This window comes from Ambystoma mexicanum, chromosome 11 (genome assembly GCF_040938575.1).
Source record: "Ambystoma mexicanum isolate Mex_15411 chromosome 11, UKY_AmexF1_1, whole genome shotgun sequence".
NCBI lineage: Eukaryota > Metazoa > Chordata > Amphibia > Caudata > Ambystomatidae > Ambystoma > Ambystoma mexicanum.
Genome location: NC_090934.1, coordinates 1030200970 through 1030224264, shown reverse-complemented (window position 1 = coordinate 1030224264; position 23295 = coordinate 1030200970). Strand labels below are relative to the sequence as shown.

The following is a 23295-nucleotide window of genomic DNA, read 5'->3' as shown; positions in this document are numbered from 1 at the left end:
ACCGCCCGGAAGAGCCCCAGGGCCCCTCGGCTAGGGAGCCGGTAACCTTAGAGACATCGGGCCTGCCGAACCTGATTCCGAGGAACCCCGATCCGTGGGAATCCCAGGGAATGAGTCGCTGTGCTGAACAGAGGGCATATCTTGTCTTGACGAGAGGTCCTGGAGACGAAGTCTTGAAGGTGGGGCAGAAGAGAAGTGTGGAAATCTCCCTCCACCGCAACAAATGGGGTATAGCGGTCCATTGTGTTGGATTGGGAGGCTTTTCTATTCCTGGCCCCAGTCTCGATTCTTGTCACCACCACCACCTCGGCTATGCAGGAGTATACCGAGTCACTCCTGTAGCGGTCACCAAGCCGTTGTGGCATGCCCAGGAGGGACCTCAAAAGATGCACCCTACCTGGAACGGCACCCAGCAGCAGCTAATATGGGTTTCCAGAAGGCAGGCTATTCAATGTTGCAGCAAATCCTCTGAGGCTTCAGATAAGAGTCCGGGAGGGTTTTTGGGGGGGGGGACCGGGCCCCACCTGCCGCACACAGGTGGATTACTTTGCTGTCCAGCACAGGTTTAGACCCCGGACGGGGCCACCGCCCGTGGAAAGGACGTTGCATCCCTCAGCACTGCACCAACCTGTTCAGGATTATGTCTCATGCCTTCCATGTGCCCCCCTTCCCCTGGGCCAGCACACATCCACTGTTCCGTGGCTCCTTCCACAGGGATGGAGAGTGGGCGCCTCCTTGTCAGCCTCTACCATGCCCCCACAGTCTACCCAATATGCAGGCCTGTCGCTGCTTCTTACTTACTGCAGAAACACTTCTCAAGGTACTCACCCACTATGCATGACACTTGTCATATACAGAGAAATAAGCGTGCAGTTTACTTTTACCGCTACATGCTCCCCATTACTCACCGCCCACCAATCACGGCCCAGGGCAACCCCCACCGCCTCTCTCCCATATGGTGGCCCCACTTGTTGGCCCTACCAGCCCTCACCTTCGCCTGGTTGCGCACACTATACTCCCTGTATCCTGAATACTAAACGCAGACATAGCAGCAGCCGCTGCAATGCCATGCCACGCTACATCAACCCCGACCACTCCCTGGAATCACCCATGGCAACTCCTGACCATGCTCTGAGCACCCATGTCCTGACTCTCCGCCACAGGCACGCATGTTGCAATCCCAGCACTCGCTCATACAGCACCAAATCTCATCTCTATAGCTCCCTGGCATACCCCCAATCGAATATTCGGCATGCAGAGAACAGCATCTATGCTCGACAGCCCGGTACTTACTGGCCTAACACCTACGTAAGTTCTCTGTACTTTTCCCCCACATGTTAACCTGCCAGAGCCCCCACAATGAGCTCACCACCACCTTATATCTATGTGCTCACCACATATGGTAAGGGAACATACCCACACCACACACAACTCCATTGGCCCAAATTGGTTGGATCCTCATACCCCACTTTACTAACATTACCGCTTTTCTTTATTCCTCCTTTTCCTTGGTGCTACCCTTCATTTGACATGTGCATCTTCGCTCCCACTGCTATAACTATGTATTCAATCATGCCAACATCATTTATACTGTAACAACTTGCAATATCATGCATTGTTTCATCCATTTCATCTGATGTGCATTTTGTTCACTTATTGTCCCCACAATCACAACCACCAATGCCATGCAATCAACATCCCTAAACATGCCTCATGCATCAAAACGGCATACCTAAATTCGAATGTCACATTATCACCAACCCTCACACCCTGAACACGTTACACCTCTATCCATGTCACATTGGTTCCCCCCACTCTGCTCTTTGCTTATTATTACAATTGTACACTGTACCTTGAAAAAGACCCATGTTAGGTCGAAACACATGTCGGCTTAAGTGTGTTAATAAATCACCCTAAACATGAAGTGACAAGATTTCTCATTTATTCTTAAGAGTCCAAAATAAATTACACAGTCAACAATAAGATCTGAGCCAGCACCCGGGTGGCAAGGTTCTTACCCAAACCTAGAAACATAGCTATGCAATATAAACTGTGTAGGTTTGGTTATGTGTAGAAAAGAAAATAATGGACGCACTTGGACATTTAAAGCATACTGGATAAAATATAAATGGACAAAACGTTAGAGTTTGCATTTTACGCAAAAGTTACATTTGCTGTGCACTATATACTAGCTCCTGGTTCACCTGGCCTAGCTCCCGTTTAACGGGTAATGTCTGATACCCAGGAGCTGCATTTTGCTCCTGGTCAAAAATCCTAATTTCGACCCATACAATTCCCCATAAACTGCAGCACAAGAGTCCTTTTCAATGGCAATTTGAAGCATCACACATTAATCACTACTAGAGTAACTGCTGCCAGGTGAGACCTACTTAACATCAGAAACATCCATCAGTTCATCACCTTCCACTTCACCAAATCACTCATCTCTACCCTTATTATCAGTTGACTTAACCATTGATCCAGCCTTCTACTGGGCCTCACCCCTTTTACCTATTCCCCCACTCTTTCCCTCAAGAAAATGATATGCTTTTGAGACGGTCTGCACCACCCCCTTCAATGTTCCTTTGATTTGTACTTTGCCATTATCTGACAATTACCAATTAGGCAACCAACTACCTTTGTGTAAAGCACCCATAACTGAAGTTGCTTTCCAACACTTATTTATCCTTAGCCTTTTTTTATTGAAATGCTCGATCTGCTTGTACCAAATAAAAATATTAAATTCCAGAGTCACAGAAGCAAGAGTACAGGCTGGGATCTTATACTTGCACTTACCATTATAGGGGAACTCACCTGCAAAATATTCCATTTATTACAGCTACAAATCACATCCATTAACGTTAATCAGAACACCCTAGTCGTGTTTACACAAACCCGATTGGCTAATCTGCGGGCTATACAAACTGGTTCATTTTCGCACCTTTACTGGCTACAGTTAACTTTTCATGATGGAGTGAGTGCGTGCGTGCGTGCCTAACGTGGCCCCGTTAAAGCTTCCTGATTGCAAACATCACACAGGATAGAAACGCAGCAACGAGCGGAAAACGAAGCTCCACTACAAAAATGTAAATTTACTCAATAGTAGCATTGATTTTGATGTTTTTTGGATGACTTATATTGTCTGTGTATCGCAACCATTCTACCTCTTCTTATACTTGTCTGGCAGAGCATTCTATTGCCATTGGACATTACCATTCCTTATTACGGCCTATAGTGTCCTCGATCTCCCACCATGCACTTCCCTGACACATCTAGCAGGACATTTGATAACTCTCTTGCCTCAAACGCACCTCGTTTAGTAATTTACGGCACATCTGACCTTGCTTGATATCTTATTACCAATATGGAGCATAACCTTTGCAATCTATTTGTCATTCATTGTACATTTGATGTTGTCTGACTTTGTTTGACTAATATGTAAACCGATTTTTTCAAAAAAGGTAGCAGGCGCCCCTCTCCAGAACGAACATGGTAACCTGTTCTGTGGTTTTTTCTCACATTGAGAGTCGGCAGCCATCGCTTTTTGCTCAATGTACCTTTCACAGATGGGAAATATCCATTTGCATATCGGTCTATGACCCGCCCACATGGGCAGTCCAGCACCAAAATGCTATGGCAATTCCATTCTGAACAAGAGTACCAACAACAACCCCCTACATGTGTTTCTGCATTGTTGGGCATCAGGGGTCCACGTCTGGGTTGCCCCAGGTAACTCAGGGTGACCAACCCCAAGTTCCTTGCAAACATTTTTCAAAAAAGGTAGCAGAACATGGCATGATAACCTGTTCTGTGGTTTTTTCCTACATTGAGAGACCGCAGCCATCGAATTATTGCACAGCACTTTGTCAATCTCTGCATACTCGACCTTGTTTGATTCTCATGACCAATGTGTAACTTAGTCATTGCAAATCATTTTGTCATTGATTATTCAATTACTAAAGACCAACATGTAACAAATCAACTCTACTTGCACTCTTTGTGATAGAATCTTTAAGGCAGCGCAGTAACAAATCTTCACAAAGCATCGTTCAGCCTTACTAAACACCCAATGCCACAAAAATAAAAGCAAAACTGGTGGGTGCTACATGTTGCCAGCGTTACTAATTGTGTAGCTTATATTGAGCATAGACCGTGATTTTGCACTGGGCCAGGTTCCCCACTGCCTCTTGTGCACCCGGCATCCATCTCTAGCACCACTTCCCACTGTTTGCCAAGATCATGCTGGATACTGGCACCTTCTAGTAGAGGGATCACAGTGATCAAGAAGCACTGGCCTGCATAAAGATTTTTAAAAGAGTCATAGAGGGCATGGAACATTCCATCGGGGGCACTAGCTTCCGTAGGCATGGGCTTACCTGGAAATCTGTCTGAACGTGTTGAATTAGAAAAAAAGGCAATAGAATCCGAAATGGCTCCTTACCTTCATTTTCACCATTGCACAAGATGCATAACTCTCTCTACAGCCTTTGTGCACAATCGAGTTGCAATCTGAGGAAAGACGAAATTAAATGTCAGATGCTACTATGACCCATCATAACTAATGAAGTAACCCGTACAGACATTAGATCAGTCAGAACTGAGCAGATGTATCACACTGAACTGAATTCTTTTCTGAACACAACAACGCACCTAGGAATTGAGGAGAGCGTGTCATAGTCTTCATATACATAAAGAAAATACATTTGGCCATTAATCAAATACAATTTGCGTTTCTTGATCGTTTCAATTATTCTTCACAAAAAACGAATGTCATGGGACAGAAAAGTAGGCCCGCCGTCTTACGTTGTGCTACAAAGTTATGATTGACTAGACAACTAAAAGAGTAAATAAACGAGAAACAACTGCATTATGCTTTAGGTTTTGGTAAGCATACATCATCAAGTCACGTGAAGGCACAGCTGCTGTTGACATTCAGAACATGAGGACAATGAAAACAGTAACGCTGGAAAGAAGGCCGAGTTCAAACGTAATTGCTCCTGGCCCAGCCTAACCAGGGGACGTCATTTCACCAAAATGCCAGTGGTAGCAGAAGTGACATCACACGGCCCTTGACATCAGCGGAAGTGATGTCATTTGACCCCACCCTGAAGTGCCATCACAGGAAGCGATGGAAGAGGACCGTTCACCCCTTGACAAAACAGTAAGTGGCATCACATAACATTGGTTCTAAGCACACTACGAAAAATATGGTTACAATAACACTGTAAAGTGATATACATTTCATACAAGAATGGATCACCATATGGATCGTTAATATCAGTGTGTATAGGCCCATGTTACCAAATTGCTGTGAATGCAAGCAGACGTACACGGCCAACTCTTCATATAGAACAAATATACATACAGTATCACCCAACCTGTGTTAGTACTCATTTATCAACTTCAGCAGGATGAAAGGCTGAGTTCACCTTGCTGGGAGTAGAACCTGCAGATAACACACACACTGCAGCAGCGAGCGCTCAACCCAACGAGCTATCTTACCGCTATAGCCATCAGAAAACCAGCCACTCCAGGAACAAAGAGCCACATGCTCTAAATTATTATTATGCTGCTGGACAGTCCACAATCCTCAATTTAAATTAAAAAAAAAAATTTGCTGCCCCCCCCCTTTTTATTCTCACAGGTGCGACCCCTGGCAACCCCTAAATGTACTCCTGCTTTCACCCACACAGCTCCATGGATATGTTTGGACTAGTAGTGCACGTTGTACCACAGGCTGAAACTATTATAATGCTTGATCTGAAGAAATAAACCTGCATCGTTCAATGTGCATCAATAACGAGGTGCAAAGAAATATTTATTACAAACGCATTTCGTTTGTATAGTTAAAACATTTTTCCACGCTTATAAAATATTCCCATTGGGAAATGGACTTCATTTTACTCCCTAAAAAATCATATTACTCCCAACTTAAAAAAATGAGGAGTAAAATACTACCACTTTCAAGTGTTATCTAGAGCACTGGCTCTGCCTCTAGATTGAATGTACCCCTATATAAACCAATAGCCGGAGATCTGAATGCTGAATTTAGGGCCTGGAGTTTAAATCTTCTCATATTAACCTTGCAGAAAAGTGTCCCCCTTAAGTGCCAATGACGAGTATGCTCGTCCTTTTTGCATAGACTTGCATAATAACCTGGCACTTCAGGAGCTTTTAGAGCAGTTGGATTTGGGTTAAACTACAGCCAAGCCACAATTATTGTTGCCACGATTAGGAAGCCAACTCATCTTGAAACAATGTTCCTCTCTTCAATGACCTTTATCGTTGTCCACTCCATGCATTTCACAACAAGCCACACACTATATTTGCACCTACCCTGAAAAACACATAGTAAGTTGGAGCCAACAACAGTAACCATTGAAACGGTGCAAATCAAAGCGGGAACATGGAGAAGTGCAATTTTCTAAGTGGCAAAGAGCACACAATCCCTGGGCCTTCGACTTTCAATAATAATTTCCCGGGCGAAAATCTCTGCCACGATGAGGAAACCAAGATGATGATGTAATGGTCTGAGGAGGGGGATTGTGCTTAACCCAAATATGGGGATAATGCAAGAGAGGCTGCCACGGACCCATATGGAGAGAGGCACTTGCAAAGGGCCTTCCATCAAGCAGAGATATGCGGATTTAGCTCTGCCATTGCCCATCTTAGAAGGTGCAACTGCATGTTTGAAAACAACATTATCTTCCATCACAGACTTAATACCAATACTTTGAAACAATGGTTTGGAGCAGAGCTCAGCTGGAGGGAACACGCGGGAGAACACATTCCGCATGGGGTCCTTTGAGGTAAAACTGAGAAAGGTAGTGTACGTGGATTCATTTTCTTAAAGGCAAATGATCATTACTTGGGCCCTAGTTTGGAACCAATCAGTGCCAAACTATATCCTGTTGATTATTTTGTTACCCCATTTGAGCAATTATCAGGGCCTTTCTTCCCTGAACACTCTGCCAACATTGTCTCACAATACCAACACCCAAAACATATGGGTATGCTCATACTCCAATTTGATGCTTTTTTGGGGCAGTTGGCCCTTTTTCTCCCACTTTCAGGCTATCCTATCCTTTTAGGGATACCCCATCCAACCCCCTTCCCTCTTCATACCCCACAAAACTAAACCTCTGTCTGTACAGTATGTCACACTTTCACACGTGTCAGCATTTTGTTCGACTGCATATTGGTGGAATTCTGCACATTTTTTTCCACCTGCAAAGTTGTGTGTTGTGATAAAGCTCAAAGCTCAATTAACCTTAATAAAACCTTTTTTAATCATGTTACCAGGCTTCAGAATATGCACTCCCAACACTAGCCATTCATGATCGATAGTGGACTCTTGGGGAGTAAGAAATTGTGTAGTTTGTGCATAGGGAGAATTGAGGAGGCAGGAAGCGAGTAACTTTTATGCTTGGCTAGTAGCATGGCACTTAAAATGTTTTCCCTGATTTTACCTAGACATTCGACTTCCAGTCTTTATGACACTCGCACATGGACACATTCCAAGAAGACTGTCAGCAGTACGGATACCTCCAGATTACCCCCTGCAGCCGTCACTTATGGAGTCCACAGGGATCCATCCTCTCTCCCAGGATCATCAACTTCAACATGGAGCCCCTAGGAACTGCCTCACCACCTACATCATCAAACTTCACCAGTACACAACTCTGCCTGACACACCTGTCCACTGAAGACATTGCACATCACCTTCTCGTAATGCAGGCCTAGATTTCCAGCGCCTACCTCAAACCTAACCCCTACCGAGGCAGACAGCTTGCTCCTCACCAACACCACCAAAAGAAACCAACATTGAGACCTGGCTATCAACCATGTATCCTCAGGGCTTCACTCTGCTGCTTCTAACATGTGCCAAGTCTCTGGGATTCCACATAGGCATCAAACTCTCTAAATGCACAAAGTAAAGACATCTCAGACAGCACAGTACAAACTATCGCAGAACGCTCTCTGTCAAAGTATACAGTGTTCTAAGTAGTTCAAGTCAAACAATTCAATTATTGTGTCATGATACAGCAGCAAAGCTCAGCAATCACATTACAGTTTTTATTTTAATTTCTGGTTTGCTTTGAGGCTCCAATGACCTGAGAAATGAGAGATCTTTTTATGGCCAGAGGTTTAAAATAAACAATGTTGACAATAACAAAAAGGGCTGGGAGATATGGACCAAAAGTCATATCTCAATTTTTTTGGGCTGAATGGCGATCTACGATATATATCTATATACATACATGGATATTGTTTTTGTGGGCTAAATGCTCAGTTGTAAGCTGACAACTACATGCGAGATGTCGCAAACAACTTTATTTATAAGACATTGATCAAAATAAAGTGCAAATACATGGATCCTCTTCCTGTTTGAGAATACACAGCTGTGTAAATATTAAAATGTAAATACAAAAAATAGTTTTATATATATATCTATATATCGTGGGACACAGCAGAGGAAAAAACCACACATGAGGTACTGCCAATCCCAAAAGAATACAAACTCGGATCAAAGTCAAGAAACGAGTTTTAATGATGGCAAAAAAATGAGGCAAAACACACACAGCAAACAAAGCAGGATGCGAAAGGGGAGGGGGGGATCCCTGAACGACGCGTTTCGCGCTTCCCTGAGCGCTTGGTCATTGATATATATATAAATCAATATTAACAATACTGTCTCATCCTATACCGATTTTGAAAATAGATCGAAATATCTCCAAAACTCGATATCGCCCAGCCCGAATATCAAATCAGCATTCTCCTGCTAGCCGCGATAGGAAGAAATGGAATTCTAAATTATCCGCAGGCTTTTCTGTAAAACTACGAACAAGATCATTCAGCATTTCCTCTCTCTATGACTTTAACAAAAATGTAAAGCAAATGTTATGCCAAAGGGGATTATGTGGCTTGATGCAGCCGAGACATTTTGTAGATCTAATCGGCATCCATCTGACTTGTGCAGTGGCAACATTTTTGGACATTGCCAGGAAGGTAAAAGGTACATTTAAAAGACAACTCACCAGTCCACTGTCTAATTACATTTGTGTGCCCGGTATAGGAGGTTAAATGCAAAAGGGTATAGGGGATTGCAGCTAAAATGTTATAAACTGCAACATGTGTTTTATTTCTTAGATCACATTCAACTATGACATAACATTAAAAATATTATTTGAGTGAATGTAATGTTAGGATTTGATCCTCGAAAAAAACTATTGTGACTTTTACAGTTAAATGTGATATTTATTTATTTAGGGGCATATGCAGAATGTTATGAAGCTATACTTGTAATATTAGCTGTATTGGACAGTATACGAATACATTTTTTATTATATAGATTTATTAATTTGTAATGCTTTTTTGTTTTCCTATTACATACGATATGTTATGGTATTTATGTGCTAGAAATTAAGATGCTATTGTGCGAGTTGGAATGTACTATTATGGCAGTTGCCGAAATAAAAAAAGTTTGAAAATATACCAAATATTTGGGAGCAACACTGACTGTGCAACCAATCAAATTATGCAGCACACATGACATGTACAATGTAAATGAACTCAAAAAAGTAGGACTATACCATATAGGCTATAACATTATCTGAGAAAATTGGGGTTGGGTGCACACTATCCATCGTTGAAGCAAAGCCTTCCCCTCAATGGTTTTCAAGCATAATAGCCACACAACTCTGTTCTGACAAAACACTTACTCATTTGGATTATCTCATGCCAACTGGTGATAAAGGAGCTACATTCTAAATTTCTAACCCACTTCTAGCACTAAAATTCTACTGAAGACCTTTTAGGTATTTCTCCATCAATTCAAATCATACATATGTTGCACAGTCTCACATAAGAAGCCTCTCTATCAAAGAATGCAACACCTTGTTTAGTTCAAGTCAAACACGTTTTGTGTTACTGGCAGAATTGCTTGTTTTGCACTTCTACCCAAAAGAAGGAAGTTTGCTTTCAGGACGATGTGTACTTTGGCAGAGTGTATTCTTGGAGGATGAAGGAGAATTAAGACCCTGATAAAAACAGGTTTGCACCCTTACGTTCTGATATGTATCAAATATCCCTCCAGTCTTAAATCAAGCCCTTCGCACCCGACACCATCTTCAGATGCAGTGTAGAGGACGTCAGCCGATCTCACTGTCCCACCCGCTGTAAAATAAGAGAAGCATCCCACGTATCACTGCTCATCACATCAATGGTCTGAATAGGACTATAGCATTAACTTCATGTATTTTATTTTATTGTTTTTTATAATGCGCTTAATACCGCGGATAAGCACGGATTCGGGATTTGAACCTCTGTTGCTCTGTGTGGTCTTGCTTCCAAGACCAGCACGTTGCCCCTATTCATCAAATTTCACTGGCTACCACTACATGCAGGCATCACTTCCAAAAACAGTTGCATCAAACACAATGAGGCCACTGTGAACGCTACCTCCAACCTAGCAGGCAAAGTCACCATATCTTGTGGTCAGTACATCAGAGTGAGAATTATGGGAGGCTGCGCCCCGCTATACACTTTGACACTAGCGTATTAAGGAGCTCAGTAACGGGGCTCGTGTTTCTCTGCCTTTTCTACTATATTTCACACAGAGCAACTTTCTGCGCCTTCGTCAAGTCGCTAGCACAACGCCTGCAGATGTTTGTCTGACCGGCGGTCGGAGGTAAGCTCAACATTGCAAAATCTAAAAGCCCTGAGCAAGGCGTGAAAAAATATTGTCTGATTTGTTTACAGTAATAGACTGCGTTTTCCAAGCCAAAACCCGATATATCTTCCCTGTTCATACGCGACCAGGGTTGTCGCATTCTTTAACGCTCGCCCGCGCACACTAATACATTACTAGTGCGAGGTAAGCATTTTCCTAATTGTTAGGTGATAAATAACTTCAAATTAAAATAACAGCTAACACAGCATCATCACTTATTTTTACAGCTAAAAACACTAAGACCTTGCTAACCAGCGGTTCCCGGAGAAGGAATTCTGTTCCCATTTTGAAAATACCAAGTGTGGACTATTAGCTTCTATGAGATCCAGCCACTAGGTAAGTACATCTTAAACTGTACCCACTGGTGACCCCATGCTGTTTAGTACGGGGTTATGTTGCTTTATGAATTAGAAGGAGAGTTTTCAGACACTACTTTTAGTGTGTTCACAGATGTACAACCGAATTTTGCACTTATTTGGCAGTCTCTCTGTGCCCATTTGAAGAGAACCCTACCACAGTTCCCCAGAGGTAATCTTATTAGAAATTAATGCCGCCTCTGGGTCTGACGAGGGATTAGAACATTCGCCTTATTAAGACTTATGCCACTTATGGCTATGTATTTGTCTTTGGTATCTGGCAGTGTGAAAATACCAAGTGGTGCGAGAGATGCGTGCTCTACCCTAGAGCGTACATAGGGCATCTAACTTGAGATCCCAACAACAAAGTGTGCCTTTTTCTATGAGCTCCTGAAGAATGTTCACAATTTTTTGGATTAATATACCGAAACATGTCAAGACGACCACTGCTAATAGCAAGGGCACATGTATAAATCTTTAATACTACATTGAGTAACTTAACCCTATGAGATTTTATATTAAATTACAGACCAGCCTTGAGGTTATGTTAAAACCAGCCAGTCCTATCTCTGTACGAGACTCAGAATAGCACTTTATTCACATGCTGTTTCTATCTGCACTTTATTTTTTAAATCTCTGAACCATTGATTTTTTGAAGTACCTGTGAATGTGTATGTATTTTTGTGTGTTCTATAAATTCAGCCGCAGGGTGTTTTTTAATATTTATTCATTCAAGATATACTAACTTTTCTTTTTATTGTACCTTTCCCATTTTTTGGGGCAGTACACAACAATTTTTTTGTGTTTTTCCACCAATACTGGTACAGAGTTCTCTCCTGACCGGTTTTGTTTCATAGTATGGGACACCCCACCACATGAGCATTATCCCTCTTGTTGACCACCCTGTACAGCCCATGGTGCATTCCACCTCAGCTCTGTTACATGACCTCTTCTAACTTTAACAGTAAACTATTCCCTGCTACCCTAAAAGGTATGGCTGCAAAAAGGTCTATGATGTAAGGACTTGTCCACAACCATCAATTGTATGCCTGTAGTGCCCTGATGTATGGCGGTCCATTGATTCCCAAAGCTAGATTTGCACACCAAAAAATCAAAATAAAACGCTATGCTGCCTCCTAGAATGACATGCTGCAAGGGATCAGGCTCCTGGAGTGGGCTCTTGCCATCCTGTAAACTTAAAAAAGACTTTTTGGATGGTTTCAAACTTCTTGGACTTTCCATCCAACATAGGACCCCTATGCAATCATGCTTCAAAAACATCAGATGTTACACTGCTTGAGACTATGCAGGTTGAGCCATAATAAGAGGTGACCTTTTGGCACAAGGCATCCACTCCTCCCTCCTATCTCTACACCCTATGACTAGAAGCAGGATTAAGGGGGACCCAGATGTTACGCTATTTTTCGTAAGGGTTGATTGGCATAAAAATTCAAGTTACTCAACGTAGTGACTAGAGTACTCAGTCCATAATGCCCATTCCTCCATGCTTGTGTGCGTCCCTCAACATTGAGATAGTACCGGAAACTTTGGCAGCGAAAAATTGAGCTTCCCCGTTAAATTTAGTATAGCGCGTGGCCTCTGCGTAGGAACACTCCACGGAGGCTCTGCCCTGCGGCGCCTCACCTCAATCCACTTTGAACACATCGGGTGCTTAGATACCTAGCTACTCTGGTGGGACGTATGGAGGAAAAGGGACTATAAGTAGTCTAGTCACTACGGTGAGTAACTTTAATTACGCATAGGTCCCGTTCCATTTCCTCCATCCTTGTGGGGGATTCCAACAAACAAGAACAAAAAGGTGGAGCTGTAATAATCTGCCTCATATCAAGGACGAAGCAAAAAGGTTCTTCAGACCTGCCTGACCAAACTCTGCTTTGGGCCTGGAGCTAGTGTGCAGTGATTAGTGCCTACAGAAGGCCCACGGGGTGGGCCAAGTAGCCGCCTTGCTGATGACAATCCAAGAAGCATGGCTCTGAAAACGCGAGGGCCGTGGCCTTAGCTCTGAGCGCATGGGGATGAATCCCCTCCGAAAAAGGTTTGCCCATGGCCATGTACGCCTCCGAAATAGCCTGAACCATCCAACAGGAGATGCAAGCTTTAAAAGCCTGAGAGCCGGGGGAAGAGCCCCCAAAAGTCACAAACAATGCCTCAGACTTCCTGAAGAATTTTGTCAGAGAGACATAACTGGAGGACCATCTTGAGGTCCAAGGAATGAAAGGCCCTCTCTGACTCTGACTGCGGGTTCGGGAAGAACACTGGCAAGCAGATCTCTTGATTCAGATGAAATGGAGAGACCAACTTGGGCAAGAGGTTTGCGTGAGTGCGCAAGATTAAATTGTGTTTGTGAAACGTGTGAAGGGCTCACACGAAGACGACGCCTGCAGCTCACTAACCCTGAGCACAGAAGTGAGAGCCACCACTAGAACGGGTTTTAGTGTCACCAAGCGGATGTCCACAGAGGCCAACGGCTCAAAAGGCATGCGCTGCAAAGCTGCAAGAAGGAACAAGTTACTTACCTGTAACTGTTGTTCTCCAGCATGGGTCTGGCATGGATTCACATGCTCATGAATATTCCCCGTCGTCAGGCTGGGAATCCTCGGTAAAGAAAAAACCAGTATCAGTTTCGTTTCTGATCTGTCTTTCGTAGTAATAACCAATCACTGGTCTCTGCGTCATACTGACCACAGCCAATGACTGCCCTCTACCTAAGCACCGCCTCTGGCAGCCATCTTCAGATTTGGAAGCACGTGAAGTGGCAGTATGACCAAGTGAAGAGCCGCAGAGGGGTAGGCGGGAGGGTTCGCATGTGAATCCATGCCAAACCCATGCTGGAGAACAACAGTTACAGGTAAGTAACTTGTTCCTTCTCCAGCATGGGGTCTGGCATGGATTCACATGCTCATGAATAAAGAATACATAGAAGTACACACATGCACAACCACGGGAGGTGGCAAAGGCTCAACATTAAGCAGTACATCAAACTCAACATTAAGCATCTTACCTCCTCACCAGGCTCACCTCAGGCGAACAGGTTGCGCAGCACTGCTTGGCCGACCCTGGACTCCTCCCTTGAATCCCGATCGACGCAGTAGAATTTCGTGAAGGTGTGCGTCGACCTCCACGTAGCAGCCCTGCATATGTCCAGCAGGGGCACACCAGAAAGGAACGCCGTGGCAGCTGCGATCGCTCTGGTGGAATGGGCTCTCGGACGGCCAGGCAGCGGTCGGTTTGCCAACCGATGACAGTACATGATACAGCCGGAGAGCCATCTGGAAATGGAAGCCTTCGAGAGAGCCTTCCCCTGATTGACAGGTCCAAAGTTCACAAAGAGTTGTGACGTCTTCCGAAAACACTTCGTGCGGTCCACGTAGAACTTCAGCGCTCTAGCCACATCCAGCGAGTGCAAAGTCCTCACAGCCGGCGACGAAGGCGACGGGAAGAACACAGGCAACACCAAGGGTTCGTTGAGATGGAAGTCCGACGGTACCTTGGGCATGAAGGAGGGGTGCGTCCTGAGCACAACCCTCGTGTCGTGAAAAGTCAAGTACGGGGCCTTGCATGAAAGGGCCTGGATCTCTCCCACCAGTCGTGCGGAGGTGATGGCCACAAGAAACGCTGTTTTCCACGACAGAAACTTCAACGGGGCCGAGTGCAGAGGCTCAAACGGAGGTCCCATGAGCTTGGTCAGCACCACGTTGAGCTCCCACGCCGGGGCCGCAGCCTTCAACGGCGGGAACGATCTGAACAGTCCCTTCATGAACTCTTTCACCAGACGATGAGACCACAAGGACGTCCGGCCCGTGGTTCTGGTGTATCGGGAGATCGCAGCAAGATGAATCTTGATGGACGCGTGTGCCAGTCCAGCTTTGGCCAGCGTCAGCAGGTACGGCAGTACCTGGGGAGCCATAATCCGTAGAGGGTTAATCTTCTGTGCGTGGCACCAGACAGAGAACCTCTTCCATTTGTGTCCGTAGCATTTAAGAGTCGAGGACGCCCTGGCCTTTGCAAGAACCTCTCTGCAGTCGGCCGGTATGTCGTATCCTCCAAACTCTAGCGCTGCAGGAGCCAGGCCTGCAAGTTCAGCGATTTCGGGTCGTGGTGGAGGATGGCGCCTCCTTCCCTGGAGAGTAGATCCGCGTCCACCGGCAGCTTGATTGGCGGGGACGCTGACAAGTCCAGAAGGTCCGGGAACCATATCTGCCTCGGCCACGCAGGTGCGACGAGGATCATCCTGCACCGTGACCTCTTGAGCTGGTTGACGAGCCGGATTAGCAGTGGCAAAGGAGGGAACGCGTAGAGGAACAGGCCCTCCCAGGGGAACGAGAAAGCATCGCCCATGCTCCTCGCCTGGGGAAACCTGCTGGCGAACCTCCGGCACTTGGAGTTCGTCGCCGTCGCGAACAGGTCGATCTGGGGTGTGCCCCACCGTCGGAAGAGGCGATCCACTAGATCCTGCCGTAGTTCCCACTCGTGGCACGAGCGCAGCTCCCTGCTGAGTGAGTCGGCGATGGTGTTTTTTTATACCTGCCAGATGTAACGGCACCAGAAACATCCTTTGGGCGACGGCCCAATGCCACAGGTCCTGCGCCTCCTTGGACAGCGCTGGGGACCTGGTTCCGCCCTGTTTCCTGATGTAAAACATGGTGGTGGTGTTGTCGGTGAAGATCCTCACCACCTTGCCCTTGAGGGACGGAAGGAAGGACCTGAAGGCCCAGAACACTGCACGGAGCTCCAGGACGTTGATATGGAGGGACTTCTCCGTCGGGAGCCAAAGGCCTCTCGCGTGCAGATTTTCGGTGTGCGCTCCCCACCCTTCCAGGGAGGCATCCGTGGTCACTGTCATCTGGTGGTCTGGGGTCTGGAAGTCCATGCCTGCCGTCAGATGCGCGCGGTTGCCCCACCACCGGACCGCTCGGCGGAAACTCTCGTCGAGTGTGATCCTCTCCTCGAAGCTGCCCGTCGTTTGGATCCAGCGCGCGTCCAGGAACTCCTGCAACGGGCGTATCCGGAGCCTGCACATGGCAATGAGGTAGATGCAGGAAGACATCATTCCGAGGAGGGATTTGATGGACCTCACCTTGGCCGCGTCGGAAACCAACATCCGCTGTACCTTGCCCAGGATGGACCTGGTCCTTTCCTCCGACGGGGAGGCCAGAAGGGACACTGTGTCGAGCTTCGCTCCCAGAAACAGTGTGCTTTGCGCGGGTACCAGGTGGGACTTGGCGTAGTTCACGGAGAATCCCAGGTCCGTGAGAAGTTGGACGGTCCTTGCCGTGTGCTCCACGGCGAGCTCCTTCGTCTTGGCTCGGATGAGCCAGTCGTCCAGGTAGGGGTAGACGTGGATCCCCTCGCGGCGCAGCTGCGCCGCCACCGGTGCAAGGCACTTGGTGAATACCCTGGGTGCCGACCGTAGTCCGAAGGGGAGGGCTTTGAACTGGTAGTGACGCCCTTGGACCACAAACCTGAGGAATTTTCGGTGCCCCTTTAGGATGGGAATATGGAAGTAGGCATCCTCCAAATCCAACGACGACAGGAAGTCTCCTTCCTCCAGCTGACCCAGGACGTGCTGGAGTGTGACCATCCGGAACTTCTGCGCCTTGATGAACTTGTTCAGACGTCGCAGGTCTAGGATGGGGCGCCATCCTCCCGTCTTCTTCTTCACGAGGAAGTATCTCGAGTAAACTCCGGAGCCCCGAAGCCTCTTTGGGACGAGTTCGATGGCGCCCTTCCTGAGCATCGCCTTTACCTCCAGGAGAAGCTGAGGGACGTGAAGCTCTTTCCTGGCCACGGGGGGGACGCGCGGGCACCTTCTTTGAAACTCGAGCGCGTGGCCCCGGGCTAAGGCGTCCAGCACCCAACGGTCGGTGGAGATGGACTCCCACACGCTGACGAAGCTCGCCAGCCGGCCTCCCACCGGGGTGCTTCGGTGGGGGCCCGACCCCACGGCCGGTTCAATCCTGTTTCGACGAGGCTTTGCCGCCTTGACCTCCTTGGCGACGACGGCGGGGTCCGCCAGACTTGCCTCGTCCTCTGTAGGCCTCCTGAGACGACGAGCGGGCCGCTTGACGGTAGGTGGAGAAACCGCCGCCGGAACCTTTGGAGGCGCCCTTGCCTCCGCTGCTCCGAAAGGGCGTCTGTCGTTGCTGCAGAACCCCAAGGGCCCGGGCCGTCTCAGTGTCCGCTTTAATGGCCTGAAGGGAATCGTCCACTGTTTTCCCAAACAGGTTGTCCCCATCGAACGGCATGTCCAGGACTCTGGTCTGTACGTCTTGACGGAAGTCCGTAGCCTTGAGGCATCCACGCCGCCTAAGGCACACGCCGTTGCCCAACTGGCGAAACCCAGTGTCGGCGATGTCCGTCACAATAGTGATGGCGTGGTCCGACGCCACCTCACCTTCCTATAGGATCTCCAGGGCATCCGCCCTCTTGTCGTCCGGTAGGAAGTCCAGCAGGGGAGCCAGTTTGTACCATAGCTCCCTGTCGTAGCGGGCCACGAAAGCCAAGGCGTTGGCCGCTTTAATCGTCGTCGCTGCAGACGAGATGACCCTGCGTCCCATAGCGTCCAATTTCTTTCCCTCGCCGTCCGGTGGGGAAGTCGATGTGGAGGCCGCACCCCCCCCCGCTTTCTTCCTGGCCGCCGCGGAGACGACGGAGTCCGGGGCAGGCTGCGCCCGGAGGCACAGGGGGGCCGCGTCCGGGACCCGGTACTTCTTCTCGTACCGGTCTCTTCTAGCTGGCGTCGTGGAAGGGTTCTTGAGGAGGGCGAGGCCCTCATCCCAAATGTCGTCCAGTAGAGGCACCGCGAGGACAGTCTTCCTCTTGGCCTCGCGCCGTTGATAAAGGAATCCTTCCTTTTTCTTCTCCTCAGGGCAGAGTTGGAAAAGCTCGGATGCCCTGGCGATCATGGAGTGGAACGATCCAATCTCGTCGGGCGGAGAAGCCCTGGTGGGAGGTGACGACGGTAGATCCTCGTCGTATACCTCGTCGTCCGTACCCGTCGCTGCCGTGTCAGTCCCCGTATCATCCCCTCGGGTGGACGGGGAGGAGGGCTGGACGGGGCGCGACGGCTGAAAAGGAGGTGGAGGGTGAATCCTTCTTTTCTTGGGCGGGGGAACACCAGAAGGTCCCGGATCGTCCTTATCTCTGAACATAAGGACTGTATAGCCAACAAAATGGCCGCCGAGTTGTCTTGCGGCGCTGGCAGAGGGGAATCCGACGGGCGATCAGGGGCCCCGTCGGCACCCTCGACGATGTCGTTGTCGCCTGCGTCGGGATCCATCCCGACGGGCCGGTCTTCTTCCACGCCAAGGCCGTGGCTTAAGACCTCAATCAGCTCCTCCTCCGAGGTTGAGGCTGAATCTACGACGACGCCCTGCCCCCCCTTTTTCTTCCCCGCCGGGGATTTCACGGGGGTCCTATCGATGGGCACAAAAGAGGACTCCCTTCGAGGTGGCAGGGAGACTCTGAGCCCCAAGGTCGCCACCACTGGTGTAGCCTCCACAGGCTGAGCCAGGGCCGCCGCGACAGTATCGATAGAGGGCTTGGCCGGATGGATTAAGGCCTTCACCACCTTAGGTGCGCTCACCGCCTTATCCTTGAGGGGGGGGGACACTGCCTCGCTCCCCCTCCGATGGGGCCTTCGAGCTCGACCGGGGCCTCTCCAGGAGCTTCGCCGGGTGCTCGCCCTTCCTCTTACCCGACCCAGAGCGTTGGCTCGTGGCTGAAGGTGCCGGGGAGGGTGCGCCCTGCCTGCCGCCCGTAGAGCCCGACCGTTCGGCGCTCCCGGTGCCAGCGGACTCGCAGTGCTTGGCCTTGTGTTGGACCCCCGTCGCCGGGGCGTCCTCAAAGGTCTTAGAAGACCGCTCGGATTTTTTCCTCTTCTTCTCGCCTGACGGGCTCTTCCCTTCCAGCCAGTTGGCGAGACGTTGATGGCGGTCCTTCATGGTCCGCTCCGACATGTTGCCGCAAAACGCACAGTCCTTCTCCACGTGCGTCTTGTCCTCATGTAAGCAGTAGAGACAAAAGGAGTGTTCGTCCTCCTTAAAGACGTTCTGCAGCTGGCATCCAGGGCAGATCCTGAACAGCTTTCCGGGCGTCGAGCTTCCCTTCTCCTGGGCCATGTCCGGGCCTGAGAAACTTCTGGAGTCCTCCAAAAGCGTAGCTCGACGAAATCTTCACCCTTGAGGGGCGCAGACGAATCCGACACGGGTCCCCGTTGATCGGATGGAGAGTCAGTGGAGCTTGAGGCTCTTTTGACCGAAAAAAACGAAGTTTTTGAGAAAAAACGTGAAAAAATAGCACTAACGCTCGAGAGCAATAGCACGAGGATCCCAACACATGAACGTGCGGTAAAAATCTGAAGATGGCTGCCAGAGGCGGTGCTTAGGTAGAGGGCAGTCATTGGCTGTGGTCAGTATGACGCAGAGACCAGTGATTGGTTATTACTACGAAAGACAGATCAGAAACGAAACTGATACTGGTTTTTTCTTTACCGAGGATTCCCAGCCTGACGACGGGGAATATTCATGAGCATGTGAATCCATGCCAGACCCCATGCTGGAGAACCACATTGAGGTCCCAAACTGGGTACAGCCTATGCACCAGAGGAAAAAGCTTAGACAAAACCTTAAATTGGGCCTTAACAACCGGGTTGGCTGCCGAAAGGACATGCCCTGGGGAATTCTTGTAAGCCCCAATGGCTGCCAAGTAAGTGCAGCACATATCAACCTGGAATTCAGAGCGAGCCAGGTGCACTGCCAAAGCCAGTACCTCGTCCAGAGGACAGGTGACTGGGTCCAGACCCTCGTCACAAGCCCAATGGCAGAACCTAACCCATATAATCTTATATTGGGACCGAGTCGAGGGCCTGCTGAATGATGTCCCATTTGGCATACGAAAATTTAACATGCTGAAGCCTCAGTTGGTCAGAAACCAGGCCACCAGGGCCAGATTGGCGGGGTCTTGATGCTCCGCTGCCTCGCCCTGCTGTGTCAGGAAGCCTTTGCTGGAGATCGGAAGGTGGACATGACCCGGGGAGTCCAACTGCAGCAGATCCAAAAACAAAGGTCTCGAAGGCCAGTGGGGGGCAATCAGGATGAGGCTGCAACCCACCTAAGTCTAGAACTTGCGGAGGGTCCGTTGGAGCAGAGGGGTGGGCGGGAACGCATTAACACCTGCAGCCATGTCAACAGATCTAGAAGGCGTCTCTGAGACCCCGACCCCATCCTGCCCATGCCACAAACTGGGGGCACTGGGAATTCAGTGGGGATGCAAACATATTCAGGTCCGCAAACCTCCACTGCTGGAACAGGCATTGCTGTCTCCCTGGGAGATGTACTGCTGAAATCCAAACTCCCTCCTTCAGGGCCCATTCCCAGATCAATACCGCCTCCATGCAGTTGGGGGGGGGAGTGCCACCCTGCTTGTTCAGGTAAAACATTGCAGTAGAATTATCCTTTCTAACCCAAAAAGGCCTGTCCCTGATGAAGGGCAAAAATGCCTTGAGGGCCAGGCCCACTGCCCTGAGTTTGAGCAGATTTCTATGCAGGAGGACTTCATTCCTGGACCATGGGCCATGAATCACTTAGCCCTCCAGAGTAGCTACCCGGCCCGAACGAGTAGTCAGTCGTCACCACCAGGGTAGGCTCTGGTCGGATAAAGGCAGTGGTCGAAGTGAGCGGGAGCAGTCGGGAGTGGTGCTCCTCTACTTTTTTTAATTACCTTTTACAGCTCCTATACTTTTATTTTAAAAAGAAACAGTTCCGGAATGGTTTTCGTTTTAAAATAAAAGTGTAGGAGCTGTAAAAGGTACACTGCACTGAACCTTCCCTTAAACAGCAGGTGCAAGTGTCTGGGTGTGTGTATTGTGTGTGGGAGGGGACGTGATGATGGGGTTTGAGTGGAGTGGGTGCAGGCCAGCAGGGAACATAGTTCCACTACTTCTTTTCGTACACTTCGACCACTTGGTAAAGGTGGCATATTGTCAGCCATCATCCACCAGTGAAGATCGGGCAGTAAGAGCTGTGGTACTAGTATCCTATCCAACTGAGACCCCGTCTTCTGATCTGAATTGGTCGCCAGGTGGAGCTGGAGGTGCCTCATCTTGAGGCATGTGTGCTGTACAGTGAGCACGCAAGAGGCCATCAGGCCCAGAATGTGCTGGGACCACCATGCCGAGGTGGTTAAGTTGGCCAGAAAGTGCCCCACCAGCTCCCGGAGGGACAAGTGCCTCTCGGGCTTAGGGAACACCCGTTGAACGGTAGTGTTCCAACGCACACCTAGAAATACCAGTTCCTGAAATGGGCACAACTGTAACTTCCTCTGGTTGTGGGAGAACCCCAGCTGATTAACGATATCTGCCAATCTCTGCAATCTCAGGCGGGGTCACCCCCTTGGGTGACCCCGCCCTACTAGCCAGTCATCCAAATAAGGGTACAGATGGTGGCCCTCCAAGCAGAGAAGGCCCACCACTACATTCATCAACTTCATGAAGACAGGAGTGGCTGAATTCAGGCCAGAGGGCAGACCCTTGTACTGAAAGTGATCCGACATCGTGAACTGCAGAAACCTCTGATGAGGTTGGTAGATTGGCACATGCAGCTAAGCACCCTTGAGGTCCAGGGAACATATCCAGTCCCCTGCACACCGAGACTCGGCTATATGCGCGGGAGTAATCATCTTGAAGCATTGCAGCGCTAAGGACAGATTTAGAAATTACAGGTCCAGGATAACCCTCAGGCCAGCCTGTTTGTTCTGGGGTACCACAAAAGTCCTTGAATAGTTCCCGGAGTACCTGTATGAAAGAAGAACCATTTAGATCGCCTGCATCTCCAAGAGCGAAAGGACCTCCCATAAGAGAGCCGGGGACCCGATCTGACGGAGAGGAGGAGAGTATGGTAGAGGGAAAGGAAGGGGAAGACTGAAGCCTGTGGAGACTACAGAGAGGATCCACAGGTTGTTTAAAAGAAGCTTCCAGGTGTCCTGGAAAAGAGCCAAACGTCACCCCACAGGCGAGCTGTGTTCCCCCTTGACGTCACTGCTTCTTGGCATCAGAATTGGGGGAGCGGTAAAACCTGTGCAAAGTCCTCTACTGCTTCCTCCTGTTGTCACTGAGCGACCTGTCAGGCCTGTGTGTACTGCAGTCCCGAAACCCCTTGAAGCCGGAGAAAGCACATGGTTTGAACTCGGTCCTGCCCTGGGACTGAGTGAAGGATTTCTGTCCAGGTTATGTCAGGATGGCCAAGGACTTGGCAGTTTGAGAGGAGGAGGTTTTCTTCTTTGTCAACTCTCCATCAGTTGACGAATGAAAAAGGTCCACGCCCTCGAAGTGCAAATCCAGGATCCGCTCCTGCTCGTCTGATGAAAACATAGTTGCGGCGTGCATCCACGCCGTCCTTCTCATCTCGACACCAAGGCACAGCCCTCTGCTGGCTGTGTTGATGTGTGAGCCCGAAGACTCCATGAGGTCCTGCGCAATGGCCCAGGTATCTGCCAGACCGACCTTGAAGGAGGCTTGCTTGTCCGAAGGGAGATTGGGCAGAAATTCCCCAGGCTCCCGTCACAGCTTCTGGTTAGCCACAGCCAAGAGGGAGTCTGCGTTGGCTTGCTGCAGATGCAGTCCTGAGATGGAATAGCAGCATTTTCCCAAAGACACAAGCCTCCTTGGAAAAACAACGGGAGGTGGCTCCCTTGGAGGAAGATGACGGTTTAGAATACAATGAGGCCGTAGCCACCACTGAAGTATGTGGCTGCTTGCGACAGGCCAGGAGGATTGACTCCCTGTTTATCATCCTGAACCTGCTATCCAGCTTCTCTTCATCTGGGCGTTGGCCCTGGGCTTTTCCCAGACCTTTCACGCCACCTGCAGGACATCCCTGTGGAGAGGGATGCCAGACCAGACCATGGTGCGCTTACCCAAAACCTCTACTAGCACTGCCGACTCCTGGGGGGCTTCATCGGGGTAAAGGCAGTCATGAAAGGCCTTTATGGATTTCGAGGGTTCATCGTCCTGGGCATCATCGTCCTCCCCCTCCCTTTTTTACAGACCTGGGACAGAGGTGCCAACGGAATTCCCCACCCCCACCCCACCAAGTCCAGGTCCAACGGCTGTTGAGGGGGAGGCGTTGGTTGTACAGGAGGAGGTGGAGGGGTTTGAACAACCGGTAGGGCCTGGACCGGTGGAGGGAC

General features: G+C 49.0%; 1 protein-coding gene across 10 annotated transcripts in view; it reads right to left on the bottom strand.

Moving 5' to 3' along the window:
• AKAP13 (A-kinase anchoring protein 13) overlaps nt 1–23295 on the bottom strand; it is a 1883770-nt gene that overhangs the window by 327294 nt on the left and 1533181 nt on the right. For all 10 annotated transcript variants that reach the window (XM_069624282.1, XM_069624281.1, XM_069624277.1 and 7 more), the window contains one exon: nt 4442–4509. In XM_069624282.1, coding sequence (XP_069480383.1) covers nt 4442–4509 — 68 coding nt within the window. The remainder of the gene's footprint in view (nt 1–4441; nt 4510–23295) is intronic.